General features: G+C 49.2%; 1 protein-coding gene across 4 annotated transcripts in view; it reads left to right on the forward strand.

Annotated features, from left to right (window-relative positions):
• Nucleotides 1–20,732, forward strand: part of SEPTIN2 (septin 2) — a 1,372,599-nt gene that overhangs the window by 510,047 nt on the left and 841,820 nt on the right. For all 4 annotated transcript variants that reach the window (XM_069618110.1, XM_069618109.1, XM_069618111.1 and 1 more), the window contains one exon: nt 13,740–13,874. In XM_069618110.1, the coding sequence (XP_069474211.1) occupies nt 13,740–13,874 (135 nt within the window). The remainder of the gene's footprint in view (nt 1–13,739; nt 13,875–20,732) is intronic.

Below are 20,732 nucleotides of genomic sequence, written 5' to 3' on the forward strand. Positions count from 1 at the left end.
TTGTCCCCTCTTTAAACCTCGTTCCACAACACTTCCATATTATTTTCAGTCATTTCCTACTCTGCGTTCTTTCAGTCAAGTTCTTCAAAATTGTGAGCATTTTTTTCTTTTTCCAAAGTTTCTTTCCATTCTCCTTCTGTAACTGTTGTTCCTGTTGCCTCCTAAACCATTTCTTGTTCATCGTTGGTAACCTCTTCATACTTTGTCATCCTAGACAATCGGCCGCATCGTTTTTTACCCCCAGTTATTTATGCCACTAAGTCCCACGCTTGTAGTCTGGACAGTCTCCTTATCCTCGCTGAAACTTTTATAGCGCTCTCTTTGGTATCTGTGCAGAGGCTGCTGATGCAGGTTCGAATCCCGGCAGGGCCAAACTCAGCCTTTTATCCTTCGGGGGTTGATAAATGAGCACCACACACTGTGGGTAATAATAAGCAGCACTCAGATACCTGAGGGTTTGTAGCACTATATAAATGCTAAATTATTATTATTATTACTTGGGCCACTCCGTTGGCCTTCAGTAAGTGGTCACCAGCTCGAGACGCGATGCAGAACTTGGTCAGGTGGTTCTGAAGAATCTTTTTGCTTCGTCCTAGATATGAGGCAGGTTATCGCAGCTCCACCCTATGTTCTTGTTCCGTGGAATCACCCACATGGATTAAGGAAAGGGGAAAGGGTGTGAGTAATTATTCACCGTAGTGACTAGAGTACTTATAGTCCTTAGTCCCATTTTCTCCGTTGTCCCACCTGCCTTCCCCGCTAGTATGCCAAGGGCTAATATGTACTAAGAGTAGCCAGGTATATAAGTGTCGGATGTGTTCAAAGGCGACTGAGGTGAGTCACTGGAGGGTGGGGCTTCAGAGGGGCGTTCCCACGTCCGAGGCTGCACCCCTGTGCGCTATACTACATTTAAAGGGGAAGCTCAATATTTCACTGCTAAAGGTTCTGTTACCGTCCCCATGTTGAAGGACGCCCACAAGGATGGAGGGACAGGGACTATGGACTGTGAGTATTCTAGTCACTCCAGTGAGTAACTTTAACTATAAATTGTAAGCATCAGTGCAAGGAGCTCTGCTGTCCTCTTCCCCTCTTTCTTTCAACAGTTCTCTCTCTTCCACATGCCACGTTTCCAACGCTCGTCACAATACTAGTCTTTCCCTCCAACAAGAGGGTCCAAAACTTACTGCAGCAGCTCCCTTTTTGTGATTATTCGGCAGATAGCAGTCGGGTAAGTAATGGGTCTCGGCAAGATGCAGCTTCATTGTTCCACATGCAAGGTTACACATGCCTATTTTTTAATTATTCTTTTTTTTAAGTAAGACTTTATTGATTTTCTGACCATTGTTTATATAGACAGCCTGGTGCTGGTGTTCAGTACAGAAACTCATGCAGGTCTTCGCCCCCCCCCCCCCCCCCACCTCCTGACCCCATACAGGAGTACATTCAAATAAACTTAATTCAACAGATTATTGAGAAGGACCATAAAGTAAAAGCAGTGACCGTGCAGAGTGTGCATTAGGGCTGCTCCACCAGGTTAAGGGCTCTCAATCGAGTTGGGCCAAGGGGGGCATTAAATATTTAAATTGCATATTGTAAGAAGGGGGCCCAGATTGCCTTGAAAGGAAGAATAGAGTATGCCATATCTGCAGTGAGTTTCACCAACGAACCACACTTTGTCCATCCACAATGTGACCAAAGGGGCCACAGTCTTCCTCCACAGGTGACGTATGGACAGCTTAGCTGCCAGCAGCAGGTGTAAGAGCAGCTTGCACTGTTCTTGTACATTGCTGTTCCAACCTCTGTATCGCCACCCCTAAAATGTTATTCAGCTTGAACCTAACCTCAAGCCAAAAGTCTTGTATCACTGGGCACTCCCATATAGTGTGAAGCAGGGTTCCCGCCATCTCACATTTCCTCCAGCACAACTGAGAAGTAGCTGGATGGGACAGTGGAGGCGGGGCAGAGTTCTGTACCATCTAATCAATATTTCGCCTTGTGTTTCTGCCAGGCGTGGAGCTGCTGCATAGGAGGATCCCCCTTTATTTATTTTTCGCTTATTAGGCACTTATACAGCAAGTACATACTGTTAAGGGCCCACAGGGCAAGGGAGGGAACAAGGGAGTGATGCATATTGAATGCACAACAGAGGGGAAAGGAAAAGGACGAATGTACTATGCCTTGTGAGTATTTGCAACATGCAAGTGCTGCAAGGAAGAGGGCAGAGGGGGGAGGTCCTGGAGTGTCAGTGCTCGTGAGTGAGCAACAGATGAAGTTCATGGTGAGGTAAGTGCTACACTGCCTGGAGCTGTGGTGGGTGTAAGTGCGAGTGGGACGCGGTTCCATAGTAGGGAGCCAGCGGAGGAAAGAGATCATCCTCCTGCCCTCCTTTTAGCAAATCGCTTTACACGCTGAGTTGGTGCCAGAGGAACATAGAGGTCTGGAGGGGGAGTATTTAATGAGATAAAGTTGAAGATGGTGAGATCCCCGGGCCCAGGCAGCCTTGTGGATGATGTAGAGGGATTTGAATTTAATCTGTGCAGCAACCGGGAGCCAGTGAAGACTTTTTAGGTCAGGAGAGATGCTGTCCCTGGGTTTAAGAATAAGTCTTGCTGCCCTATTCTGGATTACCTGGAGAGGTTGCAGAGTGGAAGAAGGTAGATTCAGGAGGAGGCTATTGCAATAGTCAAGCCTGTAGAGAATCAGGGCTCTGGTAACATTGAGCCTCTGGGGGAATGTGAGAAAAGGGAGAATTCCTTTGAGAAGGAAGTGAGACTTCTTGGTAATGTCCTGAATGGGAGCGAGGAAGGAGAGCGTGAGAAACCCGAAGGTGTCAACCTGACTAAACCCCAAAGATCTGTTATCCAGGTGGCCAGGACATGGCCATCGCTATTGGATCCAGTTCCTGGGGGTGGACCAGTGAGGGAGGATCACCTGGATGGGGGTGGGGGAGTGCTCTGGGAGTGGGACACCGACAGGTGAGATGCGGTATCCCTCTTCTTTCAACACCTTTTCCCCATCCTATCATGTAAGACATTAAAAAACTCTGACCCCCCCCCACCCCCTTTTCCAAGACTAACACTTTCGCAGGACACACCAGAGAACAGACTAACCACCAGACCAGTTTACCTGACATGTCCCCATACAAGGGTCGGGCAATTGATCAGAACCACACACCCGATGGCCCTTTCCCGACAGGGATAAAAGGTGGAGCAAGAGAGCACAGCATGAGCAAAGCAGACTGTACGACAAGACGGCTATCCAGACCAGGCAGTTCAAGAGGAGGAGAAAGGTGGCAAATATTGAGAGGCTGACTAGGAGAGACCCAACCGTGCCCTTTTCGACAAAACCCAGCAAACCCTCCTCTGAAAGAAATGTAAGACCAAGGACAATGGCTCAGGTGTGCTGCAACAGATGTCAACGGTAGACTGAGCGTATCGACGCAGATAAACCAGAGCGAGGGAGACTCCTGCTTCCGTGGTACCGGCCTTGTCTCCAGTAAAGAGGAAAGCCAAGCGGTTCATCACAGTGAGTGAGTCGAGGGGAGAGCCAATAAGAACCGAGCTCTGGTGAATGAAAGTGGCAAAGTGAAAGAAGTTTAAAAACTGTACCATTTGTAAAGGGGAGACCAGCTGCAGAAGGGGACCGGCACCACGTGGGTGCTGCTCCGAGAAACTCGGGTTGTTTCTCCATCTGAGTAAAACTACAGAAACCAAAAGACTGTAGGAGAGCCGCAAAGATATTGATATTTTATTTGTAACGCGTTCAGACACAAGTGTTTCACAGCGCAACGAGGCATGGAAGGGGAACAAGGGAAAACAAAAACAACGATTTTACTAGGCCCACTGACATTGAGAATGTGAAAGTGCAGGTGGGAGGGGAAGAAGTGGAAATGCTGAGCAAAGAAATAAACAGAAATGGTAGTGCAGCCAGCAAGTGGCAAGTGCTAGGTTTAAGGCACAGATGGGGGTGTCATAGAAGTGCAGAAAAAGGGTGTGGGGACTGTAGGGTTACAGATACAGACCCAAGTTTAAGGGTTTCCAGGAGACAGTGCGGGTGTGTGCCAAGGTGATCAAGTACCTGGCCTGAAATCAGAGGGGTAACCAGGTGCACAATGCCAAAGCAGAACAGATCTACAGGGAAGAGGACGAGCGAAGGCAGAAGCAAAGAGGAAGGTCTTGAGATGCTTTTGGAACCGGAGATGGTTCTCCTCAAGTTTCAGAGTGGCATGGAGGCTGTTCCAGAGGGAGGTCTGTAGGGTATTTTGTGGAGATTTGGGGCCTGACGGTATTTTATTACCGCCGAAAAATAACTTAGCAATAATCACTCCTTGTATTCAGATTTGACCATGTGCAACAATAGTACAGTGGACATGCACTATTTCAGCACCCAGGCATGCATATTTGGTATGCGTGGTTGGTAGGCGTGGTTGGTGGTATTTTGGTGAGCATTATTCCCTTGTTTTATTGGTGGCCCCAATGTCCAGAATCCCTTGTTTTTGCTTAGATTTTTCGTGTAATCACTAGAGAGACCTCAGGCCTACATTTCAGGAATACCACATTTTCAATTTTCAGTGTTAGTGTGCCACCATGGGCAATCTCACTGACTTATTTACGACAGAGAGCTGTATGCGGTAATTTTGTGGTAATTTTCACTACCTTATATACGGTAGGGAACTATGTCCAGAGAGTCTCTCTTCCCGTTGGCTCATGTACCTCCAACGAGCTATGCTACAGTCACTCAACTGTTCATACTGAATCTGACATGCACACATCTGTCTTAAAATGACCATTGCATTGTTTAAAAATCTCCCCACATCATCAGCATTGTAATGGTAAATAGTAAACACACCACCCGTCTGCTTTCAAATATCTTTCTGTATTATAAAAGTTGCATTTAAACACGATCTCATTCTTTACAGAAATAAATACAATAGCACAGTAACAGCTTTGTCTATGACACACTGCAAAGAGAGTGGCGGAGAACAGAACTCAAATTGCAACATTAGCATTTGATTAAGGCATGCACAGGAATCCTACACTGACTGCATATTCTCGTACACACTCAGCTCCCACACTTCTGTAATTACCTTATCTCTTTAGTTGTTCTCTTTCTGAATGTGGCTCCCTTGAAGATTAACCCCAGTGAAAACGAACCCTTTTCGTTCTCAAACCGGGGTTATTATCTCGAATCCTCAGCTTCTGCAGATAGGAATGCCTCAGCCAGGGGAAAGGTCCTTCTTTCAGCTCTGCCAAATCTTGACTGCCCTTCTTCTTCCTCAAACTCCCCCCAGCAAAAACCTGATCACTCCCTCTAGCATGATACTTGCTATGACGCTGCTCCAATCAGAATTAATCACGCCATCTCCTCCTTCTCTACACAATGGCTCATTTTTATAGTAATACTTTGTAACCAACTGATTTCCTGTTCTTTCGAGCCCATTTGCTTCCTGTAGTTATGTGGACAGGGCAGCAGAGAGAACAGAAAAAAAAATGGATGTGCGTTTAAAAGTTCACTTTCAGAATAGGCCTAATTCTGCAGTGGAGACACATTTTTATTAGTGTATTATGTTTCATTAGTCAGGTTAGTTATAAGTTATGTTAGTTGTTATTTTCAAATGTGTCTCTCGCACCATAGGCATTTCAGGTGAAAAATAGTGTGCATTTTTAAATGAGCACGTGTGCTTTTAACTGTAAAAATAGATTTGCATCTTCTATGTTAAAATCGTTTTTGACTGAATAGCCTGTCTTTTCTTGTTAATCTGGTAACACATATAGCAATGCACCGCACCCTTGTGGTGATGCTGCAAAAAAAAATTGCTACCTATGCAGTAGTGCTGTACTCTGTGCTGTTTGCTACCTGTGTAGTAGTGCTGTACTCTGTGCTGTAACACGCCAAATATCCTTACAGGTCCCAGCCGAAGACGGAGATCTACCCGCAGCTCGATTCTTTGAGAACGACTGACCCTGAGGGAGTTAGAGGAGCGAAGAGCGCGAGAGGGAAGGTGTTTACACAGGGAGAGTTGAAGGCGTTTTGAACCCAGGCCTCAAAGCCTTGGGGACAATGCAAAGGGTCTTGAATTTAATCTGTGCAGCCACTTGGAGCCAATGAAGAGATTTCAGGGCTGGAGAGATAGGATCCCGGGGCTTGCGACCAAGGACAAGTTTGGCAGTCCTGTTCTGGATGAGTAACAAGGGGCGGAGAGTAGAAGCAGGTAGGTTTAGAAAGAGGCTGTTGGAATAATCCAACCTAGAGAGAACCAGGGCTCGAGAGATGGTGAGCTTCTGGGGGAAGGAGAGAAATGGCAGAATACCTCTGAGGAGGTGCAGTTGAAAGTTTGATTATTTTTTTAGAGACATCAGAGATGTGGGCAGAAAAGGAAAGAGTGGAGTCGAAAATGACTTGGAAGTTCTTAGCCTCGCAGGTGGGGGTAGGAGGAGGGCCAAGGGAGGCCAGCCAGAAAGTGACAGGAAAGGAAGGTGAAAGTGTGCTAATGAGGAGGATCTCAGTTTGGCTAGCATTCAGGCAGAGATCGTTGGCGGCACACCACTCCTGAATAGCAAAGAGGCAATCAGAAATGAGGGAGAAGAGGTGGCAGAGGGAAGCCTGAAAATGAGTTGTCATCAACATGGCACTGAAAATTGGAACAGAAAATGGCAGTACAATGGGCGAGAGTTGCCAGGTATTGGTTGAAAAGCCAGGGTGAGAGGTTAGACCCCTGGGTAACACTGCAGGCAGAGGGGGAGATGGAGGAAAGCAAGGACCCAAGTTGGACCTGGCAGGGTCGATCAAAGGGGAAAGCAGTCAGCCAGGCTAGAGCCTGATCAGTGATACCCAGGTTGTCACAGAGACGGTTCAGTAGGATGCTATGGTTGACCGTGTCGAAGGCAGAAGAGAGATAGAGTAGGATGAGGTCAGAGGGGATGTTGGAGTCAAGGTTGGAGAGCAGATCTTCACTGATGCTCAGGAGAGCAGCTTTAAAGCCAGACTGATGGTCGTGGAGACCACCAACAGAATCCGAGTGAAGGTTAAGCTTCAAGATGGCCAGCTTTTCTAGGAGTTTGCCCAGGAAAGGAGTGATGGAGATCAGGCGATAGTTTGCCGGGCAAGAAGGGTCCGCTGTGGGTTTCTTTAGGAGAGGGTGCACAAGAGTGCTTCCGAGCGTAGGGGAAGGGAATGCTCCCAAGGCGAAGGAGAGGTTACAGAAATTGGCCAGGGCAGGAGCAAGGGTGTCAATGTGGTCCTTGATGGTTTTGGAGGAACAGGGAAGAACCTGGTTTGTCGAGACTTTCATAGATCGGACTTGTTTAGAGACCTCATCCGGGGAAAAAGGGAAAGGACGAGAAAGGGGATGGGGGGCGGCTGCAGAAGGGCCAGAGTTCGGAGAATGGAGAGGAGGGGTTAGGGGATGAGGGGGAGGACAGGATGTCTTGGGTTTTAGAAATTAAGTGAGTGGCAAGGACCGTGTAGAGGGCCAGGGAGGTGACAGGAGCAGTAGCGACTGCTAATTTAGGACACAAAGGGAGGTGTGAGGGAAAAATCTATTTACCCTGCTCTACAAGCTCAAACCCTCAAATAGGTATGAAACCTTTAACTAACACACCAGAGCTTTTAGGCAGCAATCTATTCCAGAGGTAGCGCCTCCGGTATTAGTATGTGTGGTTGAGTGCCACGATGGTCTGGTAGGTAGCGCCTCAAGCAGCACTATACAACAAATTTTTCTCTCTCTCTCTCTCTCTCTCTCTCTCTCACTCTCTCTCACTCTCGATAGAAGACCAGAATATGTGTCCTTTTTTATTTTCTCCACTGTGGACCCCTGAATTTGATTGAACATTTCTGAAATTAGTGGTATTCGATACTTTGGCAGTCACCTTATTTAATGACCGATAGTCAATGCAAGTTCTTAATTTTCCAGCCTTCTTAAAGATGAAAAACAAGGGTGAGGCGGCTGGAGTTTGCGAAAGCCTACTAAACCGCTTTGCAAGATTTTCCACTAAATATTCTTTGAGATGTTCGTTCTCTTTTTCTGTCCAAGTCAATCTTACAATCATATTGTCTATGAGGAGGCAACTCGCCTGTTTCCATCTCATCAAAAATATCTGAAAAATTGTTATAACATTCAGGTAGAACTCCAATTTCCGCCCCAATGAAATGACCTCCACCAATCCCATTAGCCAAGGCAATAATTCTGTTCTACTCATTCTCACTCCTTCTCACAAATCATTCCACCAATCGCAAAACTTTTAAAGAAAGGAGTTAAGTTTGTTTGGAGGGAGGAAGCGGAAGAGGCTTACAAGAATCTTAAAGATTTGTTTCTGGAACCATTTTGCAGCGACAAGGTGGTCTTTAGAAGAACCTACGTGTGTGAAACTGAAGGAAAGCTGGTGAACCTGCTGCAGGGTGGGGGGGAGGGTTGCAGGAATAGGGACAACACTGCACGAAAACAAGACAGACCCATCACCCAGGGTGCCAAAGGAGGAGGAGGATGAGCGCCCCATGATTGGAAGGAAATCTGTCCATAAACTGGAAGGGAGAGCTGTTTCCAGGGGCTGGAGAGGAAATTTGAAGGTAGAGGCCTGACCCTGGGGTAGAGTAGTCCAGAGGCAGGGTGCTCCCCTTGGCAAGACCAAGAAAATCTTCTTTGTAGTGAGGGTAACCAGGAGATGAGGCATACCTGTTGTCGTGGGGGTGAAGCTGTGCTACCAGAGATGGTCCCTGATATCCTGTTTTGATGTTGTGCTTCCACAGAGCCCCTGCATCCCATTACGTAGTATTTGATGGAAGTTGGGTGGCAAACACAGGTGGGCGAGGCGGTGAATGCAGTGGCATGGCAGTTGGAGCTGCGGAGCTCCGGCGGACAAAGATAAAATGATGACGTCATAGGAGGCACCGGAGAGTTGGCGATCATATGGAATAATGACCCGACTCGCATTCGTTCAAGGAATTGTGTTGTAGTTCGTGTTAGAGACGTTGGTGTTATGCGACGCAATGAAGGGAGCAGTGGAAAGCAGTTATGACATTCGAGTATGGGAGTAGCTTCCCGGTGGCAGTGATGGGGTTGACTTGGCCTGGGGTGTAGAGAGGGAGAGATGGGAGGAGGGAGTTATCACTCCAGGAGAGAGGAGTGGTCAAAGGGAACTAGAGGGTGAGGTCAGAGGAGATCAAAACATCAAGCGTGTGCCCTGCAGAGTGGGACGGGCCAGAGGGGAGGATGGAAAGGGAAATGGAGAGGGAATTGCAGAGGTCACGGAAGAGTACAGAGTAGGAACAGGGAGAGTCCAGATGGATATTGAGGTCACCAAGAAGTAGGAGGAGTTGAGTGGTTGAGGCCAGGCAGGAGGCGACGAGGTCCGCCCACACGGCGAGAAATTAGGTGATGTGACCAGGAGGCCGATGGATAGTGGCCAAGAGAGAAAGAGAGAGAGAGAGAGAGAGAGCCTGCAGACAGGCATTCGAAAGAGGAGTATGCCTGTGTGGGAATGATGGAGGCGGGAATCTACTCAGGGAAGATCAGGGCTGCACCCCCTCCAGACCGGTTGGATCTGGGTGCAGAGAGGATCTTGTAGCCGTCACAGAGGAGAGTGTGAAAGCTTGTGACAGAGCTGGCCGTGAACCATGTCTCGGTGAGACCGAGAACATAGAGGTCAAGTTCTTCCAGGAGGTGGCAGATGTCAGATGAGTGTTTGACAGCAGAGCAAGAGTTGAGAGTGGCAAGATGAAGAAGGTTGCCAGCCTTAAAGGCCTTCCGGGTAGGGGTACAAATCAGAGGTACGTCCTGCGGAGGTGAAGGAGCCCGAGGGGGGGGGGGGGCAGAAGAGGAGGGAAGAGAGGGCAAGGCAGCCAAGGAGGGGGCAGAGGGGACAGCAGGAGTTGGAAGAAATTGATGAGGCGAGGGAAGCGCCTATCAAAGAGGAGGACATTGGCCTGGGGGCCTTGGATCATGACAGTGGCATTTCGGTAAACATTAATGATGACCTTGGAGGAGTCAAAAGGGGGCCATGAGGGCTTCCAGCAGTTACCACCATTAATGGGAGAGGAGGAGAAAGGACAGAGCACAGAGATCATAGGAAGAGTCCATAGATCTGGTGAAGGAACGACAAAGAGGATGTTGGTGAGGGTCTGTCTGGAGGAAGCGCTGGAATAGGTGTCGGCGATCAGCGAAAGGGAGACCAGGATTGGAGGCCAAGTTATCCTTTTTGAACTTCTCCCTGCCAGACTTATTGACAAGGGAAGGATAGTCGATGGAGAAGCAGTTGGAGAAGATGGGAGAAACCGAAAGCGCCATGGGTGAGGTAGAGATGGAGATGGAGGGGGAGGGGGGGAAGAATTAAAGGGGTGGGCAGCAGATGAGAGTAGAACTAGTAGAACGGTGCAGTCACTGGGCAAGCAGGTTAAATAGGCATGCAATACACGCAAAGGGCACCACATGTTTGCAAAAGCACAGCTAGCTTTGACTTGAAACCAAAATGCAAATGCACAGCTAGATCTGAAATTATATTTGGCTTCGGAGGCTAGCAGTAGGTGTAAAAACGCAATGCAAACAAGAGTGTAAACGTGGGAGACAAGCAGGGGAGAAAGAGCCGTCAAGAGAGGGTAGGAGTGTGACCAGAATGAGGGAACTTGCCCATAGTTGGGGAGGTGCTAGTGGCATGGTAATCCAGATTTAATTTAGGTATGAGGTAGCAGCATCATGGTAGCGTAGGTGCAGGGGTGCAAGAAAGTCTCAAGCAGCATTCTGGTAGCAGGGGGTCGGGGTGGGGGGAGAAGACGACGCAACAACCCGATGTGGAGCATGCTGGAGAGGGGCCGCTGCAGGAGAGCGAAAAAGAGGCTGAGGCCAGAAAGGGCGTGGGTGGGTCAAGAGTCCTGCAGATCCCTGAGCTGTGTCCCCATCTAGAGCTGGTGGGGACACAGAAGACTCCAATACGCCACAGGCAGCAGCAAGAAGGTTTGGAAGAGTGGAGTGCTTCTCGCAAGAGCTCCCGATGAGAGTAAAGCGAATGCACCTGCAGGAGTGGCCTTATCCGGGTGAATGACAGAGAGGGAACACTCATGCCAGGACGCTCCAAGGGCTTGGTTTGGCCAGAGGAAAATGCTGATCGGATGGAAACTTTGAATTAATGGGTCTTGAGACCAAATGGAAGATGGTGAATATCGAACAAGCTGCAAAGTACTTAATGAGTTATTGAATACTGAACTAAGGAACAGATGAGCACAATATATGAAAAATACTGCACGAGTGAAAAGAAAGTGATGTGCATTTATGAGCAAATTGAAAACCAAGTAAAAAGCATTAATGGACAATGCTCAAGTATAAGCCAAGTGAAATCCAGTAATGAGAGCTTGTGAACCCAGTGAAAAACAAATGATAAGCACTATTGGATAGGGTGAAAGCAAGGGGGTACTAAGGAATAAACCGCATGAAGTGAGATGTGTGAAAGTCACGTGTTGGTAGAGTCAAAATACTGCCAAGGAGAAGCTGAATTAAATATGGACTAATGACACAGGTGCAGAGAGAAAGCCTGTGTCGGCAAGTACGTCCAATGAGAACAAGCGCGCATCACAAAGTGCCAAGGGTTATCGGTTGCGTGACCTGTGATGGGTGGACCGTGTGGTCTGACAACTCCACCTAGACCGAATAACCCCTACTTGTAGAGTAACAATGAAAGTCCAGAGACTGAAGCTGTTTTGCCTAACAAGTGTTAAAGTGATTAAAGATGAGCGCAAACGTAAGTGAATTGTTGGAAAAGCCTGAAAGGTTACAAAGTGGATTTTGAATGGATATTGAAAGCCGAGAAAGCTGATTTGCCTGTGAATTTGAAGCTTGAAGAGCTGCCTTCTTGGAGACTGGAACCTCGAGATTTTGTGAACTGTATTGAATTTTTTATCAGAACTGTTTTGAGCTTTGGAAAGCGGAAAAGCAAGCCAGGAGCTGGAAGAAACGCAGGACCTTATTTTGAACACCATTTCTTTGGTTGCTGACATCCCTGCACATTGTATATCTTTAGTTGTAAGGGCAAGTATAGGTTTTGGGCACATACTAACTTTTAAGCTGAACTTGATAACACAGACTATCCTTAGTTTCTTTAGGTATGGAAATCCCACCTTAGCATAGGGTAAGTTAGACCTTACTCCATCCTGACATATAAGAAATAAATAATTGTATTTTTTGAAAAGTGAATCTGTTGTCCCTTACTTCATGATGCCTTCACAGTGGCCATCATGTTGATGGGGTGGGGATGAGGCCGTTGGATGTTGTTCGAAATGGTTGCTAAAAATAGCATTTGTGGAGTGATGAGATAGAGGGTAATGTGAGCTGCCCTTTAATTATTTACATAGAGGAAGCCAAATTTCATGTGAATCTATTTACGTGGCTTTGAAAACTGCCACCAATCTTTTTGCAAGTTTGGTTTTCTCCAATTGAAGGACCCAATTGTACCTGCCTGCCCATTTTCTGATGCCTTTTCATTAAACTTCTAGTTGTAGCTCTACAGCTTCAATTCTAGGAAGACCAATTATGATGAAATTGTCAATTACAAGAACATTGTATTCTGGGTGGTTTGGTTTCGCAAGTTAGAATAACATTTTAGTGGGATTTTGAAAAGGTTCTTTGCTTCTGAGTGTTCAAAAATTGGCAATCTATTCTTACAAAGTTGGCAACCTTTTGACAGTTAGGTTTTGCCCCAAATATAAGGCCTGGCCTTCTTCTTTTTGGGATCAAACCTACTCCACTCCCTTCAGCTCACGGAATGAAGCATTGATTTGTTGTAGTGTAGGCTTTTAGTCTTGTCCTTAGGGTTTTGATTATTGATTGCAGCTCCAGTGAATGTATCTGGCTATCTGGCCAAGCATTCGGGGAAGCCTGCACAATAGATTTAAAAAAAAAAAAAAGTACCTCTTAATTCCTTCCTTTCAATCTGTGAATCATTTGAAAAGCTTAGAAGGAGCTTGTTACCTTGCTATGCAACACTTATTAATATGAATATGTCTCAAGGTATGGGGGTTTGTAGGTGCAGTATTTCTTTTGTTTCATATAGGTGTTTAAAAAGTGTAAAGTGAAGTTCGACTCCTGTGATGGCAGTGTTACCGAATAGATAAGCTTGTTACCCTTTGCTCCTATAAGCAAACATCCGCTTTGGCTTCATTCTACCCTTTACGAAGTTGAACTAAGTAGAGGCCACAAAACCGTGTTTATTTCGAACTTGTTTGTCTTATGTGACCTAATGGTCTTAACCGCACAAGTCTTTTGAAAAAGCTAGTGGTTTAAAGAAAGAGTCCAGATTAGCTCTGCATCTGCTAACTTGACTCACATCAGGCAAATATTTCCAATGGAGAAATGGAGCAACAGGGCATTAGGTGTCAGCCGGTATTCCTGTTGCACAGGTAATGTGATGTATTCAGACTGTGATCAACAGCTTCTCTTTAAACGAAGAAGACCTTATGAAAAGCTGGCTGATGTCTAGTTGGCTTTAATGATAAAATGTGTTTTTCATTTAATTGAATTGCTACCAAGAGTGCCGTTAAATGTAATATTTAATTACCTCAAGGTATACCAGTTGAGAATTAACTGTTTTATTGCCTAAAATAAAATTGGGTTTCTCCCAACTTGACAAATTGGGAGTAAAAACCTCTTTACTCCAATTCTTACCCGGATCACTAAAAAAGACTTGCGTTTCTGCATGTTTATTTTTCTTCACATGTCTGCTTAATCTAGGTTTCACTTCTTATTTTGTTTCATGCAGTTTCAAGACCATCATATCGTACATTGATGATCAGTTTGAGAGGTACCTGCATGATGAAAGTGGGTTGAACAGGCGCCACATCATTGACAACAGAGTGCACTGCTGCTTCTACTTCCTCTCGCCATTCGGGCATGGGTAAGTATTGTTAAAGGGATTATAATGTAGACATTGCACCAGGCAGATAAATATCCAATTTAAGCTTTCTGCATCTTGCAGTCACGTGTTCTTCAGTCTCCCAAATGTTTAAAACCTTATGGCAGAGGCCCATTTTTTCTGGCCATTTCTACAGAGGCTGATTCCTAAGCACCTGGTGGCAGTTGTATAAATGTATTGGTTTTAAGGTTACCCTGTACTTTCCCTGAAACTACTCCATATACCTACATTTGCATGAAACTGAATCGTTTGACAATTGCAACATCTGGTGGCTAGAGGTCCTTGTAGGTTTTCAAATGTGTTGGAGTGGCTATATTTTGAGCAAATCCGTTTTTTTCTTTGTCTTCAATTTTTTTAGTATTCGTGTTTAGAGACTGCCCTATAGGCTCTAAATATACGTTCTTTCTCTGTGGACATGAGTCCTAAGTTACTTAAGGTTTTATGTAAGCTCAATACTAATAGCACGGGCAGTATAGCTCAGTGGCAATGCGCATGTCTTGGAAGCAAGACGCAGAGCAACACCGGTTTGAAACCTGGGTCCGCACTTAGAAACCTCTTCGGTGTGAAACACATAAAAAAAAATTATAATTATAAATACTATATTAAGCTGGATACATCGATATATGTACATTCAAGGTTGAACACTCTAGTTTGAATATTGTAAAAAAATGAAAATTCTCATTAATAGTGTTTAGGAATACCAGAGGACTGGGATTCATGCTACACAATCACTGTTCAGAGTAACCTGGGCCCAACAAACCCTCCTCCGGTAAACCGACAGAGGTCTCAGCCAAGGGCAAGTTAGAACTGTCCTTTATTTTCCATTAGAGACAGGGATTTTATAGGAAATATTGTCCAGCAATTGCAGCTCCTGAGCCCGTGTCAGGATCTTTTGTTGGCATGTGTCGTCACAACCTAAGAGCTTATACGATTGGATGGCTGGGGTTGTAGTGCCAATATACAGCACCTATAGAGGTTAGCTGACTGGCCCTTGCATATCAGGTGGCTTTGCCTGAGCCTTCCCCAAGATCTTTACATAGTTGCAGGATTACCATTGGCCCTACCCCTAGGTTTGTGTTCCCTGTTTGGCTGGAGCGGGTCTCCTCAGGCCTGGGACCCAGCTCTCCTCTCAGAGCTCTGTGCACCTTCTCAAGGTGATGATAAAGACTGTGTCCCCTTTGTTGCCATCAGTAAACCCACTTTGCCTTAGAGTGCCTGTAGGTTGCAACGTTGTACAACGCGTGTCAGTTCTTGTCTGGCTTGCTGGGAACTGCTCCTCTTCCCACCGCAGGTAAAGGGCTATTGCTTGGCCGCAGCACGTGGGTTAAAACGGCAAAAGTGAGCTTTCAGGTCTGCAATTAGTGAGGCTTTATTCTGCGATCTTGCAGGTGGCTCCTTGTCTCTGGAGCTAGGAATGTTCTGCTCGCCTATGACTTTGGCTGTGAGCTCATTTCTGAGCAGCTAACTGTAAAATCTGTATTCCTTCGTCCCTTAGTGTGAGGCCTGTGGCTTCATGTAACTCTACTATAGTTATGGTATGATTTTTATGTCTATTGTAGTATTTTCCTCATGGGTTGGTGGTACTTTGCTCATTCAGGTTCCTTATGAGATCCTCTAGTTCCTCTTCATTTCTTGCGTTTCTGTGTTAGGCTAATGAGAGAAAATAAGAATGGCTTTCGACAGTATGTATATGAATCTGTCGTCTATCTACACAACTGTGTGAGCATGTTCTTCATGTGTACACATTGTGTCCATTTAACTTTGTGCATGGATGTGACTTTGCTTCGTGGTGAATGCTACTATGACGTGGCGTCTCTATTGACGTTAGCACAGCTGGATATTTATCATTAATCAACCAGGTCCAGTGTTGAGGCGCCTGTATCCATGAAGATAATGATAAAAAATAATAATTTAGCATTTATATAGCGCTGCGAACCCTCGGATATCTGAGCGCTGCTTATTATTACCCACGGTGTGTGGTGCTCATTTATCAACCTCGGAAGGATGAAAGGCTGAGTTTGGCCCTGCCGGGACTCAAAACCTGCATCAGCAGGCTCTGCACAGATGTCAAAACAAGCACTCTACTCGCTGTGCTATGGGAAGAGGTCAGATGGATAAGGTTTAAATAGTTGTCTAAGAGAATATCTATTTGCATATCTAGAGGTCGCTTGCCCTCCTGGGGGCTAGCTAAACCGTGACTGGCATCTTGGTTTCTGGCTCTTCGGGATGTCATCTTCATAGTGGTCAAGAGGGGCATCCCAGGGATCCTCTTCAATAGTACATGTATAGCACATTTCATGGCATAAATGTAGATGGCAAGCAAAGGAAAAATGTGTATATGATGGAGGGTACAGAGTAGCAGTGGAATGGTGGAAACATTCTCCAGCATGGGGTCTGGCATGGATTCACATGCTCATGAATATTCCCCGTCGTCAGGCTGGGAATCCTCGGTAAAGAAAAAACCAGTATCAGTTTCGTTTCTGATCTGTCTTTGGTAGTAATAACCAATCACTGGTCTCTGCGTCATACTGACCACAGCCAATGACTGCCCTCTACCTAAGCACCGCCTCTGGCAGCCATCTTCAGATTTTTACCGCATGTTCATGTGTTGGGATCCTCGTGCTATTGCTCTCGAGAGTTAGTGCTATTTTTTCACGTTTTTCTCTTAAAAACTTCGTTTTTTCGGTCAAAAGAGCCTCAAGCTCCACCGACTCACCATCCGATCAACGGGTACCCGTTTCGGATTCGTCTACGCCCCTCAAGGGTGAAGATTTCGTCGAGCTACGCTTTTGGAGGACTCCAGAAGTTTCTCAGGCCCGGCCATGGCCCAGGAGAAGGGAAGCTCGACGCCCGGAAAGCTGTTCAGGGTCTGCCCTGGATGCCAGCTGCAGAACGTCTTCAAGGAGGACGAACACTCTTTTTGACTTTACTGCCTACATGAGGACAAGACGCACGTGGAGAAGGACTGTGCGTTTTGCGGCAACATGTCGGAGCGGACCATGAAGGACCGCCATCAACGTCTCACCAACTGGCTAGAAGGGAAGAGCCCGTCCGGCGAGAAGAAAAGGAAGAAATCCGAGCGGTCTTCTAAGACCTTTGAGGACGCCCGGCGACGGGGGTCCAACATAAGGCCAAGCACCGCGAGTCCGCTGGCACCGGGAGCGCCGAACGGTCGGGCTCTACGGGCGCCAGGCAGGGCGCACCCTCCCCGGCACCATCAACCACGAGCCAACGCTCTGGGTCGGGTAAGAGGAAGGCCGAGCACCCGGCGAAGCTCCTGGAGAGGCCCCGGTCGAGCTCGAAGGCGGAGGGGGAGCGAGGCAGTGTGTCCCCCCCCCCCCCCTCAAGGATAAGGTGGTGAGCGCACCTAAGGTGGTGAAGGCCTTAATCCATCCGGCCAAGCCCTCTATCGAAACTGTCGCGGCGGCCCTGGCTCAGCCTGTGGAGGCTACACCAGTGGTGGCGACCTCGGGGCTCAGAGTCTCCCTGCCACCTCGGAGGGAGTCCTCTTTTGTGCCCATCGATAGGACCCCCGTGAAATCCCCCGTGGGGAAGAAAAAGGGGGGGGGCAGGGCGTCGTCGTAGATTCGGCCTCAACCTCGGAGGAGGAACTGGTCGAGGTCTTAAGCCACGGCCTCGGCGTGGAAGAAGACCGGCCCGTCGGGATGGATCCCGACGCAGGTGACGACGACATCGTCGAGGGTACCGACGGGGCCCCTGATCGCCCGTCGGATTTCCCTCTGCCAGCGCCGCGAGACAACTCGGCGGCCATTTTGTTGGCTATACAGTCCTTGTGCTCTGAGATAAGGACGAGACTACCGTTGCTGACGGAACCTCTCCCGTCGGGGGACCCAGAACCGGGACCACCTTCTGGTGTTCCCCCTACCAAGAAAAGAAGGATCCACCCTCCACCTCCTTTTCAGCCGTCGCGCCCCTTCCAGTACTCCTCCCCGTCCACCCGAGGGGATGATACGGGGACTGACACGGCAGCGACGGGTACGGACGACGAGGTATACGACGAGGATGTACCGTCGTCGCCTCCCACCAGGGCTTCTCCGCCCGACGAGATTGGATCGTTCCACTCAATGATCGCCAGGGCATCCAAGCTTTTCCAACTCTGCCCTGAGGAGAAGAAGAAGGAAGGTTTCCTTTATCAGCGGCACGAGGCCAAGAGGAAGACGGTCCTCGCGGTGCCTCTATTGGACGACATTTGGGATGAGGGCCTCACCCTCCTCAAGAACCCGTCCACGACGCCAGCTAGAAGAGACCGGTACGAGAAAAAGTACCGGGTCCCGGACACGGCCCCCCTGTGCCTCCGGGCGCAGCCTACTCCAGACTCCGTCGTCTCCCCGGCGGCCAGGAAAAAAGCGCGGGGGGGGGGTGTGGCCTCCACATCGACTTCCCCACCGGACGGCGAGGGAAAGAAATTGGACGCTATGGGACGCAGAGTCATCTCGTCTGCAGCGTCGACGATTAAAGCTGCCAACGCCTTGGCTATCGTGGCCCGATACGACAGGGAGCTCTGGTACAAACTGGCTCCCCTGCTGGACTTCTTGCCGGACGAAAAGAGGGCAGAGGCCCTGGAGATCCTGCAGGAAGGTGAGATGGCTTCGGACCACGCCATTACCGTTGCGACGGACATCGCCGACACTGGGTTCCGCCAGTTGGGCAACGCGTTTGCCTTACGCGGCGTGGATGGCTCAAGGCTACGGACTTCCGTCAAGACGTTCAGACCAGAGTCCTGGACATGCCCTTCGATGGGAACAACCTGTTCGGGAAGACGGTGGACGATTCCCTTCAGGCCATTAAAGCGGACACCGAGACGGCCCGGGCCCTTGGAGTTCTGCAACAGCGACGGACGCCCTTTCGGAGCAGCGGAGGCAAGGGTGCCTCCAAAGGTTCCGGCGGCGGTTTCTCCTCCTACCGTCAAGCGGCCCGCTCGTCATCTCAGGAGGCCTACAGAGGACGAGGCAAGCCTGGCGGACCCCGCCGTCGTCGCCAAGGACAAGGCGCTAAAGCCTCGTCGAAGCAGGATTGAACCGGCCGGGGGGTCGGGCCCCCACCGAAGCACCCCGTTGGGAGGCCGGCTGGCGAGCTTCGTCGGCGTGTGGGAGTCCATCTCCACCGACCGTTGGGTGCTGGACGCCTTGGCCCGGGGCCACGCGCTTGAGTTTCAAAGAAAGTGTCCGCGCGTCCCCCCCGTGGCCAGGAAAGAACTTAACGTCCCTCAACTTCTCCTGGAGGTGAAGGCGATGCTCAAGAAGGGCGCCATCGAACTCGTCCCAAAGAGGCTTCGGGGCTCCGGAGTCTACTCGAGATACTTCCTCGTGAAGAAGAAGACGGGGGGATGGCGCCCCATCCTGGACCTGCGACGTCTGAACAAGTTCAGCAAGACGCAAAAGTTCCGGATGGTCACCCTCCAGCACGTCCTGGGTCAGCTGGAGGAAGGAGACTTCCTGTCGTCGTTGGATTTGGAGGATGCCTACTTCCATATTCCTATCTTGAAGGGGCACCGAAAATTCCTCAGGTTTGTGGTCCAAGGGCGGCATTACCAGTTCAAAACCCTCCCCTTCGGTCTACGGTCGGCACCCAGGGTGTTCACCAAGTGCCTCGCACCGGTGGCGGCTCAGCTGCGCCGCGAAGGGATCCACGTCTACCCCCTACCTGGACGACTGGCTCATCCGGGCCAAGACAAGGGAGCTCGCCGTGGTTCACACGGCAAGGACCGTCCAGCTTCTCACGGACCTGGGATACTCCGTGAACTACGCCAAATCCCACCTGGTACCCGCGTAAGACACTCGAGGCTCAACACAGTGTCCCTTCTGGCCTCCCCGTCGGAGGAGAGGACCAGGACCATCCTGGGCAAGGTGCAGCGGATGTTGGTGGCCGACGCGGCCAAAGTGAGGTCCATCAAGTCCCTCCTCGGAATGATGTCTTCCTGCATCTACCTCATTCCCATGTGCAGGCTCCGGATGCGCCCGTTGCAGGAGTTCCTGGACGCGCGCTGGATCCAAACGACGGGCAGCTTCGAGGAAAGGATCACACTCGACGAGAGTTTCCGACGAGCGATCCGGTGGTGGGGCACCCGCGCGCATCTGACGGCGGGCATGGACTTCCAGACCCCAGCCCACCAGGAGACAGTGACCACGGATGCCTCCCTGGAAGGGTGGGGAGCGCACACCGAAAATCTGCACGCAAGGGGCCTTTGGCTCCCGACAGAGAAATCCTTACATATCAACGTCCTGGAGCTCCGTGCAGTGTTTTGGGCCCTCAGGTCCTTCCTTCCGTCCCTCAAGGGCAAGGTGGTGAGGATCTTCACGGACAACACCACCACCATGTTTTACATCAGAAAACAGGGCAGAACCAGGTCCCCAGCACTGTCCAAGGAGGCGCAGGACCTGTGGCATTGGGCAGTCGCCCAAGGGATGTTTCTGGTGCTGTTTCATCTGGCAGGGATAAGAAACACCATCGCTGACTCACTCAGCAGGGAGCTGCGCTCGTGCCACGAGTGGGAACTACGGCAGGATCTAGTGGATCGCCTCTTCCGACGGTGGGGCACACCCCAGATCGACCTGTTCGCGACGGCGACGAACTCCAAGTGCCGGAGGTTCGCCAGCAGGTTTCCCCAGGCGAGGAGCATGGGCGATGCTTTCTCGTTCCCCTGGGAGGGCCTGTTCCTCTACGCGTTCCCTCCTTTGCCACTGCTAATCCGGCTCGTCAACCAGCTCAAGAGGTCACGGTGCAGGATGATCCTCGTCGCACCTGCGTGGCCGAGGCAGATATGGTTCCCGGACCTTCTGGACTTGTCAGCGTCCCCGCCAATCAAGCTGCCGGTGGACG

The sequence above is a fragment of the Ambystoma mexicanum genome, chromosome 10 (genome assembly GCF_040938575.1).
Source record: "Ambystoma mexicanum isolate Mex_15411 chromosome 10, UKY_AmexF1_1, whole genome shotgun sequence".
Classification (NCBI taxonomy): domain Eukaryota; kingdom Metazoa; phylum Chordata; class Amphibia; order Caudata; family Ambystomatidae; genus Ambystoma; species Ambystoma mexicanum.